General features: G+C 28.2%; 1 protein-coding gene across 5 annotated transcripts in view; it reads left to right on the top strand.

Annotated features, from left to right (window-relative positions):
• Positions 1-10,299, top strand: part of LOC147079327 (coiled-coil domain-containing protein AGAP005037) — a 608,924-nt gene extending 598,625 nt beyond the window's left edge. For 2 of the 5 annotated variants that reach the window (XM_085940028.1, XM_085940056.1), the window contains one exon: positions 8,674-10,299. In XM_085940028.1, coding sequence (XP_085796154.1) covers positions 8,674-9,471 — 798 coding nt within the window. In that variant the 3' untranslated portion in view covers positions 9,472-10,299. Of the gene's footprint in view, positions 1-5,991; positions 6,395-8,673 lie in introns of those variants that run through there. The other 3 variants (XM_085940051.1, XM_085940043.1, XM_085940036.1) reach the window with 2 other exon arrangements.
• The last annotated feature ends 9,681 nt before the right edge of the window (positions 10,300-19,980 follow it).

Here is a 19,980-nt window from a genome sequence, read left to right as displayed (position 1 = left end):
TTGCATGAATCAGCCCAATGATGATTCAGGCCTCATGGCCTTGGATCCTCTGAGGATGCCATGGTTTAGGCGGTATCAGTATGTAAACAATGTGCTCTTCATTTTGTTAATACAGTTTTTTGAGCATGTGCATTAAATATTCACATAACTTAAAAACTGCGTAAAAAGAAACCCGAGTCTAGTCGTTTTTATTTAATTGCTAAAAATATACTTAGTTCAATGTTGAATATTAAAATTCTAGTCATAATAATGAAATTTTGTATAGGTGTCTAGCCAGTTATTTTAAAAATTATTTTTCAATCAATATGTCTTTGAGTGCCGGTTCCTGGATTGAAAACCAAACTTATAAAGTTTTATATGGAATTGTTTAATCTATAGAAGGATATGACCAAACACATAGGTGTTTCATCTGCCATCTACATAAAAAAATGCACCCTGCCTCCAATTATTGCCAAGCAGAGAGAGCTTATATTTATATAACTCAATAATAATTTAATGTGTGTTGATTGTATCAATCAAAGAAAGGCAATAAAAAATAATTTATTCTATAAGCTTCCAAAATATTTATATATATCAGACGTGGGCAAACGTGGCTCCGAGAGCCGCATGCGGCTCTTCATTGGATTTAGTGCGGGCCCCAATATCTCTTGATAAAAATATAGGTATTTTCTTTCCCCATTATACTTGTATTTTCGCGAGTTTGTTTTTAAATTAATTAATTAATAACTGACAATTGTCCTTTAATTAAATTTGATTTTTTGTATTTAATACTATATGAGAACGTGACTATGGTGTAGCTCTTTATATATATATGAAAATCCAGAATGTGGCTCTCGTTGACCTCATCTATGCCCATCCCTGATCTGAATCTGAATCTGGAATCAATGGTAATTAATTACCTATGACATGTTCAAGAGTTCCAAATATAATGAGAAGGCACTGATCATTACTTGAATGTCTCAAAATAAGACTTTTTTTTACATATTTTGCCAGTTACCTCCTCAACAATCTAATTTTGATAAAAATTACTGAAATCAACCGGAACGTGAACCAATAAACATATTTCATCACTTCTAAAAAAATATTTAGTAAATTTGTAATAGACACAAATGATAAATGATGAATTCTCGCATGGTGTGTTGGCAAAAACGATCAATTTAAACAAGATTAGCTAAAATATACATTCATTCACTTTTATATAAATATCGTTCTCAAATTGAAGTATCGCCATCCAAATTCACGCTAATTAACTTTGTTAAAGTCTTCATAATAAATCATCAATGTAAAAATAAATATAATAGATGGAATGGGTGTATATATATAATATATTTCTTAATCTCATAGGAAAAAGACGATTGAAAAATACCCCAATATCCCCATCATTATCGGAACTGATAATTTTACATGTCTTTAGGGAGAGTAAAAATAATGTTTGTTTCTCTCTCGGTTACTCTTATCATTTCTGTTTTTGACTAAAAATGCTTGTCGTCTTAAACATACCATGAATCAATTTACTTTGATAAATTTAAAAATCCGTTTTTGCTTTTTGTTTCCTGTTTCCATTTGTCACCAGTATGGCTGGAAGTGGAGCTCAAATTTCAAGGACGCGATTACTGTTAATGAGTATATAAACCAATATATAATAATAATATTAATTTTTTTTGATACATTTTTATTCATATATATATACTTTTCTATATATATATATGTTTATTATATCACTTGTTTTATTCATATTTTAAACACTTTTACAAGCATCATCTTACCATATTATGTCATGCAGATTACCCATCAAAATTGAATACTCTAGTTAACAGTGATATAAGCCCAGAGATTGCTTTCGTAGGTTTTATTATTTCATTCCAAAATATTGATTTTTGTGATTTTCCTTATTTCAGTAAAATATATTGAAATACACCATTGCTTACCAATATATCTTCACAGCGTATAACTTTTCGTCACTGTCATAGCCAATTGTCGTAACCCTCAAATATCAAATTGTTCAGAAACTGAAAGAACTGTAGGTTCTCATTGGATTTATTATTTTAATAATCAAAATTATCAATCATATTTGATTGAAAACAGACTTCAAAGCTCTGTTACAATTTTCGCAATGATAGGATAAGTATATATTTAGCTATGTTTTTCATAAAAAAATGAGGGTTATGCTACTTGGCTCGGAGCACTTTGGAGGAGTAATTGACAATTTTCTTTTATTGACACACCAGTGGCTTACGTTTAGAGAGTTACAGCATTTGGCTGGAATTCTTTTTGTCAAGTTACAAATGGCTTAAAAATTAGTTTTGAATTATTTTGATATTATGAAATAATTTTTAGGAATTAGGCCAGTTTCTTAGCCAGTTCGTATAAGAGTATGCAATAAGTCCATTGCCATCAAAATGTCAATTCGGTGAAAAGTGAGGGTTACGACAATTGGCCTGTACAGTGACGTTTTATTATCAATCTATATTATACAAAATTTATGTTAACAATGTTGATGTATGTACATACAAGGTTCAAAAGATTATCATTATTTTGATGAGGCGACTTTTATGTGGTCAATCTCTAATAGTAAGATTAACATTGATTTGATGTTTATTATTAAGTAGTATGTGAACGGAATATATACGTAATAACATATTACTTTGTGCATTTTAATATATTAATTTAGGCACCTATACAATTGATTAGTTGTAAATGAGCTTCAGACGATTACACGGATAGAGGTATGGAACAAATTCTTTTAAAAAAAAGGCATTCTCTTGGTCAAATCCTGTATATTCAATTTTACTATTATGTGCATTTAATTTGTATTACATCTTTCTTTAAAAAAATTGATGAAAAATTTTGTATTTGTTTTAATTGGCCTCTTGATTCTGCACAAAATTAGTAATGTTTTCCATATGGCAAAAATTTATGATACTATCAATATGGCAAATTTATCGAAATGTGAAAAGGTTTTAACCCTATTTTACATACTGCAATTATTTTAAGTCTGTAACATGACCCATTGTATTTTTTACATTATGGTGTAGGTGCGTCCTACATTTTATTTTATCCATAAATGATTTTTTTAAATTTATCTGCTTGTAATTAATGGTGTGTAATTACTAGTATATCATTGTGATGGTTTTGTAATAAACGAAATGCTTCATTATAATGTTCAAGCACTTTTATATTCACAGCTTTTCTTAAGGGGAGGGACTAAATTTAATAGGTTAGTGACATCTATGAAATAAATTTATAGAAATTAAACTAGCTATAGGAGATAAATTACTTACCTAGGTAGACATTGTTTTGGGAAGTATTGATTATTTTTTTTTGGTAGCTTTTCATATGGGCTTTTTAATAAAAAAAATCATCACCAAATATTACAAATTTCAATTGTCTTAAGTCTTGAAAGCAAAAAGGGTGCATGTGTCTCATCTCATCTCATCACATCAACTATTTCTTCAATATTTTCATTTACTAAAAAAACATAAGTAAATCATCACCTATGGAAAAAATACTCTGAATAATTTTATTCAATATTCATTGTCATTGTCACACATACTTATATTATTTGAGCTCTTCGAGGGCCGTCCACATATGACGTCACAACAAACGTTAAAAAACAAAAAAATGTTATTTTAATATTTATCCTTAAATCCCCGATCCCCAATATTGTGTTTTCAGATCCTTTTATATTTTTTGTTTACTTTGTGACGTCACATTTTCTCTGACCCTCCCTCCCCCCTTCATCGCAAATCATCACATTATGTCAGACTCCCCCCTCCCTCCCTAGAGTGTGACGTCATATATGGACGGCCCCTTATTGCAAAATATTTTTTAAGACCTTTTCAGCAATAGTAATCTATATTGTAAATGGGTTTTTTAAAATTTAAATTATAATGTTTTAATATAGTATATATATACATTAATGATAAACATAAACAAGATAACAGTTGTGGGAATATCAATTTTGTTTCATTTTAATTTATCAACAATGTTTTTTTAGCATTTACTTCTATTTTTGTAGGTATTTTAATCAACATAGAAAATTAACATGGTTGATATTGATTTTGTAATGAGCACTTGTCATTAAAATATTCACTTATTGTGCCAAGAAATAATTGTCTTTAGAACACCTTATTCATTTACTCCATTGGTTAGTTTAATTTGTGAAATTTAGGATAGGTAAATTAAAAATTATTTTATGGATGTCACTTATCTTTATACGTTCTCCCATAGGGAATTACGTACAGCTTTTAGTATATATAATTCATATGTATATTACCTTCTCGGTATTTATCATGCCCATATGAGTTATATACTTACCTAATTTTATTAAAAAAAGGGATCAGGAAGAAAACTGCATGACTTTTGAAATTTATTTTTCATTTAGTTGACTACCTACTTATGTTAATTGTAATAATAATAATTATTTAAAAATGTACTAAACATATTTATCAAAAAATTTGGTAAATTTTTTGTAAAATTTAATTTAATTGAAATTACCATTTTTTTGCTAAGATAAATAATTATTTAATTTAGAAACGGTTTTACAAGAAGCATCAAACATTAATTACTTACTATGTTATGGAAGTGAAAATGTGACTATAGCACCATAATGTAAAAATAACACTCATCTATCAATATTCTCAATTATATGATGGACATATTATACTTTCGTAATATAGTTGAAACAGTACTGCAAACTATTTCTAATATATAATATAATATATACATTTCAAATGACAAATAAATCGTAATTCATTAAAAAAAAACTACCCATTTTTGTATGAAATGAGTTGCATAGAGTTTCTTCTATATTTCTTGCACATTTATTTCAATTATCATTTTTTTTATTCTGTTATTTAGATAGAGGCTTGTTTTTTCAGTATTATGTAAATGTGAAAATTTTAAAAATATTTTCGAGGCATGTCTTTAATGCATCAAAATGCCTGTCAACTATTGGCTTTTAGCCTTTTTAAATAGGATGTATTCAAATAGATTTCCCTTTACTGTTAATAGTATGAAAAATTGCCTTCAGTTTTTTCTATTAGTTTTATATATTTTTTTTATTAAAAACAAATCTAAGCTTACTAAATATTATATACCTCTATTATTATCTATTTGTTGATCATGAAATAATATTTTGAATATTAAATTCATGATCATTTTAGATTTTTTATGCACTGTAGCAAACTATAAACTTTCGAAAATATTATAAATACAATGATCATTATCATATTCTTACGAATCAAGATACACCCTGTTATTTCAATAATGTAAGATTAAAATATATTATTGATTATCAGCTATTTTTAATTTAATAAGGTAAATATAATATTAGAGAAAACTGCAATATTTTTATTTAATATATTTCTGCTTTATATAAATATGCACATAATTTTTTAGTGCTTACACAAGGCCATAACTGCAGTAGTATTATGCAGACTCAAATATTTATTTTTTGTAAAAAATATGGTAATGATAAAAGTTTTCATCTGTTAATTTTGAGAAGTATTGTTTTTCAAGAAATAATATTCAACAATTATTTTTATTTAAATTGTGTAACACAAATAAATTACTCGTTATTATTTTTATTCAATTGAAGTTGCTAGAAAGTGCATACAGAAATTAGATGTAACAAACATCAGACATCACTTTTTAAAAGCTGGACAAATTGTCATTATATTATTAGAATAGTTGAAATCAAGATATAAATAGCCATATTATTTTAGTTTTGAGAGCAATACAGTTGTTCAAAAATTTATCCTTTTGAGGTTATATTTTTTCCAATCGTTACATATTTTGAATATCATTTTTTAAACAGCTGTCAATTTAGTTTTTGGAAGAATATTATTCAAAGTCGAAAGAAGATACTTCTAAATTGTTAATAGAGCCTGCGTATTGTATGTTGTGTATAAATAATTGGTTTGAGTATTAACCCTAGTTGTAGTTGTACAACCACATGCATGCTAGTTTTTTGGCATTATCTTGTTTCAGTACGTGCCTAACATCAGTGAGGACAATACTTTGTACAACGCGAGAGGGGGCGTTGCCACCCGAAAAACACCTCCCTCACGCTATCCTCACTCCCAATCCACTCAGACTTAAATCATCATTCAAAGCTTGCATGTCACCATACACCCCTGATTTTTTTTCAAAATTTTACTCTACCACATTAATATGAGTCTCACTTAACACTACATTACATTTTCATCATTATATTTTGTTGAATTAACTTTTCTTGAATTGCTTCTTTTGTAAATCAATAATATATTCCAGTAGAACAAGCTATTATAATTCAATTTTCATTGGGAGTTTATAATAATTATTACTTCTATAATACAGTATAACCTCCATTATTCAAACTCAATTATGATCATTAGTTTCACACAAGCGTCAGAAAAAGCCACAGAATATAATAAGAATGTTATAAAAAATGATTTTCATGGTAGTAAATAAGATTTTTATTATTCAATTCTCTTGATTAATCGAGGCTATATTGTATAACACTGCGATGAATATATTTTGTTTAGTCCGCTTTTTCATTTATTATTTTGAGAAGTAGGATAAAAATAATATGTTTCCCAAATTTCACTCACAGAATTTAGTATTTATTGTTTAAGTGAAAAGTATTATTCCTTGTTAGTTATATTAATTAAATATCACCTTTATTTACGTATTAGAAAACTTTCGCCGATTAACAAAACAATACTTAAACCGAATAATTTTGACAGTTTAATGCATAATTAGTAGGTAGCTATTTTTAACGGTACAATACTTAAAACACTTAGTTTAATTCAATCAATCAATCATCTCATTCATAAATCTACCACATCATTAATACCATTGCCATTATTTTATATTTTCTTACACCTTCAATTCCTTTAATTAGCTTTGAGTTCGATTGAAAATTTTATTCAGCTTTAAAATCAGCCTGGAATACTGTGAGGTAAATTTTCTTTATATTTTTTATATGATATTATTTGTTTCTGATGATTTTATATGACAATATATAAAAGAGGATTATAATGGATAGTGATTTCCTTGTGTATTTAAAGGAACACTATTTGGATCGGAAACCCTACACAATCTGGAAAAAGAGAAATTTATATTATTGGTCATAATAGATTTCCATTGAAAACATGTGTTAATTTACATCTGACATAGAAGATTGAATTTTTAAACTTTGTCTATCTTTGGAACATCAAGTCTTATCTTGTTATAAAGTAATACATATCATATAGATTGTAAAATTATTATTTTCAGAAATATGTTTTTGGGTTGTAACTGTATGTATTTCCGTCTTGGACGTTTCGGACTCGTTGCAGAAGCTAATCTCATTCTGCAATGAGTTCAAAACGTCGAGGAAAGAAGAAGGAAGAACACACAGTGATAACCCAGTAGTCTATTTCAATAACAAGCAGTCTAAAACATTATATTATATTCAGTATAGAAAATATATTTTTATTTTTTTGTTTATCATATAAGATATAGGGTTATTGTCAGATTATTTTTGTTTATAATTCGTTAATGCAGTTGGTGGGATGTCTATATCATTGTTTTGTATCGTCTGTTTTATCTAAACTCGCTATATTATTTAGTTGAATTTTAATATCTATATTCGTGAAAATAAATTATTTAAATGTTTACTCCAAATATAAAAGAAGACTGAATTATATTCAAATTTTCTTTAAAAATGCCGTTTAATAGTCATATTATATCACCATATTTTCTTCAAAAAGATTCACTCAAAGCTACCTGTTATTAAAATATAACACTGCCTTAATTATTTTTGTTGTGTACACTTTCTGTCAAATAAAAGGTAAAATAACGTAGATACTGCCGAATGTTGTTTTGATAATAGCTTCTAGATGTAAGCATGGTTTTAAAATAATTAATTAGATATTAGTATAAAACTGTTCTTATACGCTTTCAGATTTTAATTTAAATTATTATTTTTGGAATGCTTGCTTATATATTATGATTTATACTTAAATAGCTATCTAAAAACTCTTTTTCAGCGAACCCTTACGCACACAAAACCTCTTCATATGTTTGATTATTTTTCGAGAATCCGCAAAATTTTATGGTTCACTATTTTCACACTTTCTCACCTTTATGTTTTGGAATGGTCTTATCAGGGTGCGCGTTCAATGGAGTTGGCCTTATCCTTTTGTTAAAGTTTTGCTTCAATATACGACTTATGGGAGTTTATTGGGAAAGCAACATTATGCAGACGTTAATGCCATTTTCTGATATAATTACAATATTTATTTCACCTGATTTTTTTGTTAATGTGAATATGATTAATTCCATTTTAGTTACATATTTTTTGCAGGAATGTTTGTCATGTTATCCATGTTTCATTACCAACATATTTATTTTTGATCTTGAAATCGTATTTCATCTTTACTTTCCTAAGGTGGACTGAAAAATTTATGTATAAAATTTATAGATTTTACCAATAGTTTTTCATGAATAAATGTTTTGAATTGACGCTGTCATGAAATGCTTATTTTACTTCTGTATGCATATGATTTTATCATGTTGTAAATGTTCCCCTTTTCCAAAGGTATATGGTATGTGTCTGTGACCGGATGTTGAAAGTATAATATATATTTGTTGTGACTCTTGTCAGGAAATGTTCTTGAGAATATTTTAATGACTGTTATTTTGCAGGGGACCAGCCGCGGCATGGGGTGCGAGTCTGGGTCCGGAGGCCTGGCACCGCTCTCTCTCGGGGGAAGTATCTCCTCCGACTCCACCCAGCGTACGGAGAACGCACTCGACGCTCTGTTAGATGAGCTGCAAACATTCGCCCGCCCCCCTTCTCCAGGAGGTGACGAAGAAGGAGAAGAGAGCGGGCTTTTACGACGGCTGCGTGTCTGTCCTGTCAGTTCTGATGCTGAGCTATCTCCACCTGTTGCCCCTCGAGGCCAAGCTGCAGCAAAACCACCCGTACCGGAACGCAACCCTGATCTTTTACAAATGGCCGGCCGTCGTGCCCCACCCCCTCCACCTCCACGAACCTCCTCAAGGTCACCCTTAGCCTCTCCTGCTGCTCTTCATCCCATGTTATCGGCTTCCAATTCCAGTTCTTGCGACTCAGTGGATTCACAGGAAGGCGTTTCAAAAACACGCGCCCCTTCTGCTCGTCACGATTTACTAGAACAACGTCACCAAGAATTGCTAAAAAAACAAAAAGCGTTGCAAGAACAGTATGCTCGATTACAGCAAATTCAAAGAGGCGGAAATTCTCTAACAGTAGTGCCACCGCCAGATCTCAAGAAAACTGGTAGTGAATCAAATTTGATATCTAAAATGGGACTTAATATGAGCCCGGCTGCGCCTATATCTGGAAGTTTGACACATTTAGCGGGCACATTCCCCAGAACTCAAACAACAGAGGGGACAGCTGACGCGCAAGCCACGTTCCTTTCCACGACTAGTAAGATCTATGAGACTGACATACTGTGACCTGCAACCGCATGCGGCTTTCATTATCATACCGTTCCATCATCACCTCTTATCTTCTGAGATTTCTGAGATTGTTAAACCTTTGGATGAATAATAATTATTTTTCAGGAATGTATCTTTGAAATTACTCTTGTAGTTATGACGATTACTTTATATTTAATTACCTTTAATATTTTTTTTTAAACCTTTCTTAGTTACTTATACATGTTTGAAGTTAACATTATAATTTATTACTATGTATCAATCATTTTACATTAAGATAATTCATGGTTAAATACACGAATATAAGATAAAATATCATTAGTATGCTATGTTTTCAAGATTATTGAAATAATTCTAGTATTTCTGCAAATATTCCAGTAGAGAATTATTTTTGGTTATATTTTTTAAAATTCAAATTACAATTCCTCTTCAAACTTTATTAATTTTTGGGTTATTACATATTAACCTTTATACTCTATTGTGATGATTTATTTAATAATTATAATAATGCACTTAATTTTGTAGAACTATCACATAAGAAATCTTTCTAGAATATATTTTTATTAAAAAAAATGCTAATGAAGGTATTAAATATCTTTCAAAAATTTAATGTCATTTCAACAGTAGTTATTATGATTGCTTCATAAACCCAGTACCTATGCAAATATCATAATCCGGTGTTATTTTATTGTCATTAAATGTCAACAATATTGTTTAATTTTACTATAGTATTCAATATGTATTACGACTTTTGATGTTTTAACCATAGGGTAAGCTGATAAAGTCTTGTTAGCTAGAAAATTATTAGACATAGTTATTTCGTTTTATCTTGAACAAGTATTATCCAAAAAATGAATTTAATATACTATTTTGATCTAAGAATTCATAATGTAAAATTATTTTAATTCCATTGTCAATGGTAATAAATACTATTCAATTTTAAACTTTTCTTTATTATTTTGGTAGTGTATGAGATTGATTGTTTCTTGGAGAAAAGAAGTTAATATTATAGATTTGCCGTGAATATTCCAACAGTATATTGTTTATTATTTTAATTCTCTAAATCGTATCATGATGTTTCTCCACGTTACTTTAAATATATAGTATATGAAGCATTGAGTAAGCTATAAGTAATTCAAATATTTAATGAACAATTTAAGCTTGTTATATAATACAATACATACACATAACTTTAAATTTTATTGGCCTATAGTTGTTAAATTAATAGTTTTATGAATGTTTTATTAGGCATTTTATTAAATGTATTGCAACTGAATCACCCGAAAAGTATGTCGGGCTTCACTTTATCCATTTGTGAGTGTAAACGGATGTTCTAAGAATATAATATATTCATTACTAGAATAAATATTTTTTAGGTTCGCTGCTAAGCAGCCTATTATTGTTATAACTCTAGGTACAACTCAAATATGTTAATCTAAAAAATATATATATATATATATTATATTGAATCAAAATTCCACAAAACCTACTGCATAAACATATTACACACTGTAATAATCTCTAGTATAAATCTACCTATTTAAAAATGTGATTTATTTCTATTAATACTGTAGTTTGAGTTTTACCTAGATATAAAATAAAAAAATAGTATTTCTAAGTTTCACACTACATTATACATGTTGATGAAAAAATATTGTTTTGTAATAAAAACAACATTCTGATTGATTTTCTGAGGAATTTGTAATATCCTTCAGATTAATAATGTGAAATATTTAAATATTATTTGACCACCTCCATAGACTCATGAATATATTTTTGCAATCTATTTGAACAACATGTGTATATTTCATTACGCAATTGCCATTTCCATTTTCACAGCAATACACAACCAATCTTAAATTTACTGATTAATAATTTTTAAGTTACTTACTTTTGGAAAGGTGGTCAACATTATGCAATCAAGTTATTATAAAAAAATCAGTCATTCACACAACATATTAATTTACAATGTTTAAACACAAAAACACTACACACAATGAAACCTTGTTTTCTTAAATACTAGAAGGTAAATTATATACATTTGTAAATGTGTCTGTTTGAGAATTATATTTTTTAAGTGAAGCAGTTAACTTACTTCACAACATAATATTATCTCTGTGGTTTAGAATAGAAAACTGAATGTGAAGATTGTGTTCCCCATGCTTCATATATTATTTTCAGCATTGATGTAAAAATAGTTTATCTTAAAAGCTTTTCTTATCTCGGGAGAAATGCATCTTATAAGTACTTACGGGATATAATGCATAACCTGTTATAGGCCCTTGTAATTTCAAGCCATACATTAATGTGTATATCAGTATATTAATTACGGCATTTAATTTCAATTTATTTTGTTCTAAAACATGGCTATGGAAATTTAAATGGTAGTTTAAGTATGCACAGATTAATTAGATTGGTACTATGTTTATAATATTTTTTGTTGAACAGTTGTGGAGAAAAAAACTAGGAATACTGTTTCTTTCTCGAAAGAAATTTGTGGGAGGGGGGTGGAAGTGTTTAATAATATTCAATGGGGTGAATTTGAATACTGACTAATGTTGCCAAATTTTTAAAAATCTTGTTTGTTAGGTTTACCTATTTAGACATAATGTAAATAATTCATCACACAATTATTACACATTAAAAATTGCTACATGTACGGTAACACGATATAATTTTTCAATTAGCGATAGAAAGGCATTTTATAAAATGATAAAAAAAAAATATTCTGCAGGATTTTCATCATTTATCATCAGCTGACTGATTCTCACGGGGGTTACTTTCTTATTCTATAACAAACGTAAAACTTAGTTTCAACTTTATAAACCTGTTGATAATAACGATACAATTAGATGGAATGAAATTATTAGATCATTGTCTCACCTGTCCATCTCTCAAGTCTTTATTCTCAGAAATGACAAAAGCTGATTTGGAGTTGAAAAAATCATAGGAATGGTGCAAAGTAAATGAAAAGTTTTCTTTTATTTGACAATTTAATGCCGATATATTTAGGAAATAATATGATATGTGGTTTTTCTTCCTCCACACATTTTAAAATATAACAGTACCTTTACAATAATTGCAAATTTTAATTGTATTTTCATGTTAGCACAGAATTTATGTCAAATATATACCTAATGTATAACTGGATTGTAATTAAACTGTCTAAATAAAAATTACACTGGAATAAAATAAAAATGTGTTTATTTATCTCCCTTCAAATATATAACCATTGTTACATAATTTGAAACATCTCATGAATTAGAAAAAATAGTTTTGAGAAATATTGGTAAGACATTTGACATTTATTATTACTACATACCTTATCTAGAACAAACTTTTAATCCGGTGGATATTAACAGTAAAGTTATCCTCCAAGAGTGACATATTGCAGTAATCAAATTCTGTTACTGTAGTGTTCACATATATTTCTAGCTCTCCGAATAGGATCTGCGAGAATACTCAACAACTAATTCAGATTAAAAATCTATTAACATACATCCAAGGGTAGATTGTTCTACAAGGATACGGGAGAAATCCCACTAAATAGTTCAACACTCAATATTAATTGACAACAGAATTCATTCAATTTGGTTTATTTTTGTTTCATGTGTCACATGTTTTCAAAAAACTTTTCTTCCAATATTCATATATTATTATATGGATTATTAATGTCGACTGAGGATACTCGGTTTATTAAAATTTAATATATAAATACCAACATATATATATGTTACACCGAATGTGTGAAATTGCGTATTACATGAAATAGGCAAAATTTTTGCCTATTACATGAAAAATGCAAGTATTCATGAATTCGGCAGTAATTTTTCTGCCTAGTTCATGCATTGGTCAAAATAGATAGTGGCGCCGCGCCGGTGGTGTTTTTTGCAACTAATCAAACTAACCAAATGTGTCAAATGTCAGTGATTATATTAAAATATACCAATCAATAACTACAATGATAGTTTTTGATAACTGACTGACATATTGATTTCATGTACTGAGTGTTTTTAAAGTGATTCGATACAATAGAAAATGCTGCTGTCACTACTTGAATAGTTTGATAATCATGCTTTATTGTGTAACGCATGATTCCTTTCATAAAGTATAAACAATTGATTTCAATTTGAACAATTATGCACTTTTTAATAATTGGGCAAGATTGATTTTCATATAAACAACTTTTGTGCATATCATGGTAAACTTATGTAGCATTATTTATTAGTTTGCAATATTATTGATTAATTGAATTATTTTATAATTTTGCTACATTAGCTTTCTGTTGAAATTGATTGATTCACATAAATCGCTTGTTTTGCAATTTTAACAATATTATGTTGCAAGATACTTTGTATTTATAAATTAATGGTTTCCTGCGAAGTCATGCGGATGGTAGGGTAGTGACCCTACAGATTAAATCGAGACTTATAATGATTTCATATTCATATTTTTTGTAGACATGAAAACTTAATTATTATGAAACTTATCTTTTTTATCTTTAGATCACATTTACTTGGTGGTATATTATAGTTAATGACAGTTTATAAAATTTATCTATACCGTTGTCTTCACTATGTATAAAAATTATTTTATATTATGACACATTACTCTTTTCTACTTCCCACAATAGTAAAAAAAAATACATTTTGTAAACAAAATTGCACAAACTGAAAAGCACATTTTTTGTGTATCAACAGATGTCAGTAGGTAATAAAATGGTAATAACTGAAAATGTCCCGTATTTATGTGTTTTCTTTTTGTGTTAAATATAAAGTAAGTGGTAATTATTTTTAGTTATTTTAATAGAACATATGGTTAAGTATGTTGTGTTTAAATTAGGTGATCGTACTGAGAAGCAACACGATGGTATAACGTTTCATAGTTAAGTTGATAATAATAAAATCGTTGTTCTACTGTGCGTTTATACGTTATACGTTATACGTTCGAAACGCGGCTTCATTTTGCTTAAAAATAGGCCCTCTCTATATATATCATTACTCTGAGATGCGCACTGTATAACATAAGTTGTTTTTTTTGTATAAATAACCGGTTAAAATAATATAAAGCCACATGCAACAAAAAAAAAGACTAGATATATTATTTTATTTATTTAATGCACTTATGGTTTTAATTTTGGGTTTTTTCTCTAATATTTTCAAACATAAAATTAAGACAGTTCCCATTAACTTCTGACTCGTATGTCTAGTTGGACTAGAATAGTATTGCTTACGCCTTACGTGTACTACTACCTATGTCGAGTTTGACTAGACAAAATCAATTTACAAATTTATTATGAAATGGATGGGAATTAATAGCACATCGCAATAGTCAAAATTAACATTAACAAAAAATATTCGAACATTTAGAAAATAGTTTTCACATAAACCGAATCATACCAAAGAAAAGTAAACTACTTACTTTTTTACATTTTTTAAATAGGCAAAATAAATTTAGTTTTGACAACATTTACTAGTCACATAGAAAATGGAGGATATTCACAAATCGAAACAATATTTCATCAAGCCACCTCCATCTTTAGATTAATAAAGCCTGAGCATAACTTTTTGCACAAGCAGGTCCACTTTTCAGCTGTCAAAATCAGATCCCAGATTGCTTGAAATATTGATTCGCCCTTTCTCGTTTCAAATTGAATTATGAAAAATTCTCAAATCAAATATATTAACTATCAGTGTTAATATTTATAAATAATATACATTCCTGTTATTCATCAGCTGTCAAAGTCAGATTAGTCCTTCACACTAAAACCGGTGATAATATCGATTTCCAAAAAATATGTAGCATTGATCTATGCATTATATTTTTAGAAAGTGTATTAATGCTAGTGTATTATTTATCATTAAACTCATCTATCCAAATCAAACCATTCCTTGTGTCAAGGCAGGTAATGACAGGTCATCCATAGACAACGGGAGGGGCGAAAAGTAGGACCAGTCGTGTAATGTATTGGCATCCTTCTTCAGTGACACAGGATGATTGGCCTGACTAATGACCAAGCAAAATAATCCTTACTTGTGGCTAATATCACTATGGTTGGCTCATGACATATTTTTTTCAGATCTGTCAAAATAAAATAAATAAGGTATGACTTTAATTTATTTACTGTAGAAATTTTCATTTGAATATAAGAGGATATGAATTGATAATAATTATTGTATCCTATTTTAACATTTGACATTATTTAAATGTAAAAATAAGATATTAAATAATAAACAATGCAATCTATTATCATGTTTTATTGCTGAAATCTTTTCCAATAATGTATCTGACTAGTAGGTACATTGGATTGATTGTAATATTAAAGAAAATATTGCTTTTGCCTAGTTAACCTTAAAAATGACAATATAATACTTTTGAAGACAACAAAATACCATTTATATTTGCTCTATTTATATGATTACCTATTATAAGTTTTCATTAAATTAATAAATTCTTTTTTTTAATGAGTTTGTTTGTACACTATTATATCTGAATATAATATGTACAATAACTATTAGTATACTCATGTTAAAATATTCTTTAAATTAATTCATAATCAAAGAGCAAAATGTATTTTTGAGTAGGTATCTATTACAAAAATCTATTGAAAAGTGAGAACTAGGTATTTCTTTCCATAGTGAAAATCTACCGTTTGACAGTCAAGTTGTTGTTGATCATTTATGAAAACCATCCATTTCCAATGTGAATTTTATTTTTTTCAATGCTGTCGGCACTTAGTGAAAAAAGTTTATTGTTCAAATAAGTATTCCTCTTTTAAAATATTTTTTTTTCTATGTCCGATCCTAATAGGATCCTATAGTAGATGTTTGTATTAACAGATTTTGTTTTTTACGAGAAATGGATGTCAGCCACTTGCTCAACCTATTAGGTCCATACCCTGACTCACACAAATTGAAAAACAATAAATGTGTACTTGCCAGACCGAGAATTCAAACCTGGGACCCATGGCGGCCACTGTGGGTGTTAAAACGTTAATGCGTTAAAATATATTATAAATTATTAATTATAGGATGTATATCATCCATCTAATTCAAGTTATGATTATTCTGATTTGGTCAATATAATATGCTGCGATATAAAATAGGGTTTCATATAGGATGATTTTAGCTTTTATATTACTCGTATCATAATATGTAGACCATAATTTAAAAAGTAATTATAATAAATAAAATATAGTTCAAAGACAAATAGTTTAAGCTTTTCTATTATCAAATCTAGATTTTAAAAGTATTTTATTAATATCTAAAATAGAGTACCTACAGATATTTTCACATTTTTTAAATTTCCAAAATAGTTGTTGCTTTTCTTTTACAATATCGATATTTGGAAAGTATTATAAAATAGTGTACATACATTCTCAACCTTTTCATTTTTAAACTTTTTTTATATACCTATAGGTACTTATATCATAATTAAAACAGTATACTATTATGTAGTGGTCATTTTAGTTCATTTGGCAGTGCTTCTAGAATGTATTCCTAGAAATGCCAGACTTTATTATATAAGTTTTACTATTGATTATTATACCCATTTTCCTAAAGTAAATGTACCTCTGGCGCTTCAATTTTTCATGCATGCAGGCTTATGTTTGGGTCCAATAAAGTTAATTTTGTACAATTTAAAAAATTTTCAGGACATATTGAAAAACAAAATTTCTAATTCAAAATGAAAAAAAGTATTTACTTACTTACATACAAAAAAAAAAGAAATTAATTTCATACTGTTTTTTTAATTAGATAATATTATAAAAACATCTATACGATATAATAAAATATTGCACTTGAATGAATAAATATTTTGAATACAAACATATCAATAAATATCAGAATTGTGAGTATTAGGATAGGTACTATTTTTTACATAAGTAAGTATAATTATAGAATAATTTAAAAAAAATTCTCTGTCAAAACCATGACGAAGCCGAAGCTAAAATGAAATTTAAAATTTAGCATATAAAATATATCAGATGCCAAAAAGAAAGATATTTATTGTTGCTCTGCAGCACAAAATGTGATTCCCAGCATCCATCACATTTTTTATTATTCTCTATCTTCATCAACAGATGCTGAAAACAGTGATAACAAATTCAGATGAAGATTAAAAAAATAAAATGTGTCAAATTAACTTTTCATGTATGATAATAGTATGACATTATTTCTATTACCATACCAAAATTATTGTATGATATATTTTCATACAACACTGTTGGTGTAAAACTGTAGTATGTTGGCTTATTTTTTTATAAAACTGAGAATAAAAATAAAAAAGCGAAAATATGAGAAGCCTTAGTTGGACGGTGTTATGCAGTAACCAGTTATCCACCAAAATGGAGTTTTGAGTTATAAGCATTTGAAGTTTGAAATTTGAAGCATTTAGTCAAGATAATGTTTAGAGTTATAATTTTTTTTATAAATTATTACTTGAAAACGTACCTTGTGATTATATAAAGACTTTTTCAATAATATGATCCGTTGTTTATAATATATTAGGTAAATGGTTATTGAAAAATTGTAATCGTTGCAAAAAAAAAATATATTAGTTTTGCAGTATTGCACTATGCACCAAAAGTGTGACAACTGATTTTCCATTAACATATCAATTATTTACGAATTTGATTTTGCTTATTAGAAAAACAATATGAATATAGAATATTTATTACAAAATTATGTGTTTATTACAATAAAGTATGAATAATTGAATAAACTAAGTACTATTCTAAATAAAATATTACCACAGAGTAATAATAAAAACGGAAGCAGTAAAAATAAATGTAAATGTTATGTTTTAATCGATGAATAAAACTTATAAGTAGTGTCAAAATATGAATTCTATTCGATTTCAAAATCCAAAGATAATCCAAACCCTTCTACGTCGTCAGTATAATCAGCACCGTCATTATTGAGAAATCGGTAGAAGGGTTTGGCATCTTTGAGTACAAAGCTAAGTAATTTTTTCTGCTGATAGTTTTTCTATTTAATGTATTATTATAATTTGATGTGCCTCCAAAACTAAGAAAGGTATCTTCAATAACATTGACAATATTATCAATATTATCATCTACTGATAATACAACAATATCTTCTTCAATCATTGCCGAGCTGGTAATAATAATTTCTCTTCTATTTTTCAAAACCATTTCATTTCTTGCCATAGCAACCATGAGTTTGCCTCTATTCATCTTGGAAATAAGGGAAAAATATATTACCACCAATAATACCCATTTACATTTAAATAAAATTATTTTTATAGGAAAATTCCTTATAATACACTAATAAATTGTTAGACAATATTTTTATTGTTTAGGCAATATTTATGTATCAACCAAATATTTCAATAAATCATTTTGCAACTACCAGTTAAGCACCAAATAAAATGAAAAACGTGAATCACATTTCGCAATAATCAGTTAAGCAACTGATTATGCACCATAAAAGTGGAATCATAATTTTTGCAATAATCAGTTTAGTGAAGACTGCAAGTGACACATCCTAAAAAACCCTTTTTTATTATTCAATTCAGCTTATCTTAACCTTATATTTCCACTGTAACTTATAAAACAATAATTATAATGAATTTAAGTAAGTGGGGCGACGATAACTAGGCAGATATTGTAAGAAAATGCAAAAAAAACGACAACGTTTGACATCTCAGTTTCACAACAGCGGCCATGTTGTTTGGTGGATGACTGTATACTGCAAAATGGATTTGTTTATTATTGTATACACACATTTTTTAAAAGTCTCATAGATGGCAATACAGACCGGATTTGACCACAATCTTTTTTGCAAAACGTAGAAAACATATTCATATTGTCGTTAAAACGAAAAACGCAAAAACATAAAAGTGTCGCTTAACTGGTTACTGCATAACACCGTCCAGTTAGTGTCTTGTGGAAAAAATCATACAGGACAGTAATAGTTTCATTGTTTTATGGTATAAGTTAGTAAGGCTAAAATCTTTAAATTATAATTTTCACATTTTACAGTCTGGTTCCAGGGTGGCGATGTAAATGCATTTTTGTCATGCTGCTGATTTTTCACAATTTATCTGGGAACAATGATGCCCACTGATATTGTTTTTTCTATTTCTAATTAATATTGGAAATGTATTTATCTAGGGTTCTTATATTTGACGATGATAAAAATAGGACATATTATTTCATAATCAGCAGTTTTTACTGCCACCTGGTCAAGTAACAAAAAGTAACAGTTTTTAGTAAAAAAAATGGTGTATTTATGATAGATGCATTAAATATAAATAAATGACATTAAAAGTCTCATTAATAAAGAATTCACTAAGAATGGAGAGTGGTTAAAATACAGTCCACCTATGGACATTTGAACATCACTGTTATATCATTTAAGTTTAAGCCGAAACTGGTCAACATGACTGATATCTGTTTCTCTTGCGAGAGTGGTGAATTATTTGTCATACAAACACATTGGTGATTAAAACTGATAATAGTTGCTTTGTAGGCCAAACACCAAACGGGGGTGTTAGGGGTGC

Source organism: Rhyacophila brunnea, unplaced genomic scaffold (genome assembly GCF_057557595.1).
Source record: "Rhyacophila brunnea isolate RB1 unplaced genomic scaffold, BYU_Rbru_1.0 scaffold_1, whole genome shotgun sequence".
Taxonomy (NCBI): Eukaryota; Metazoa; Arthropoda; class Insecta; order Trichoptera; family Rhyacophilidae; genus Rhyacophila; species Rhyacophila brunnea.
The sequence above is the reverse complement of the archived record's forward strand: the minus strand, read 5'-3'. Positions and strand labels throughout refer to the sequence as shown.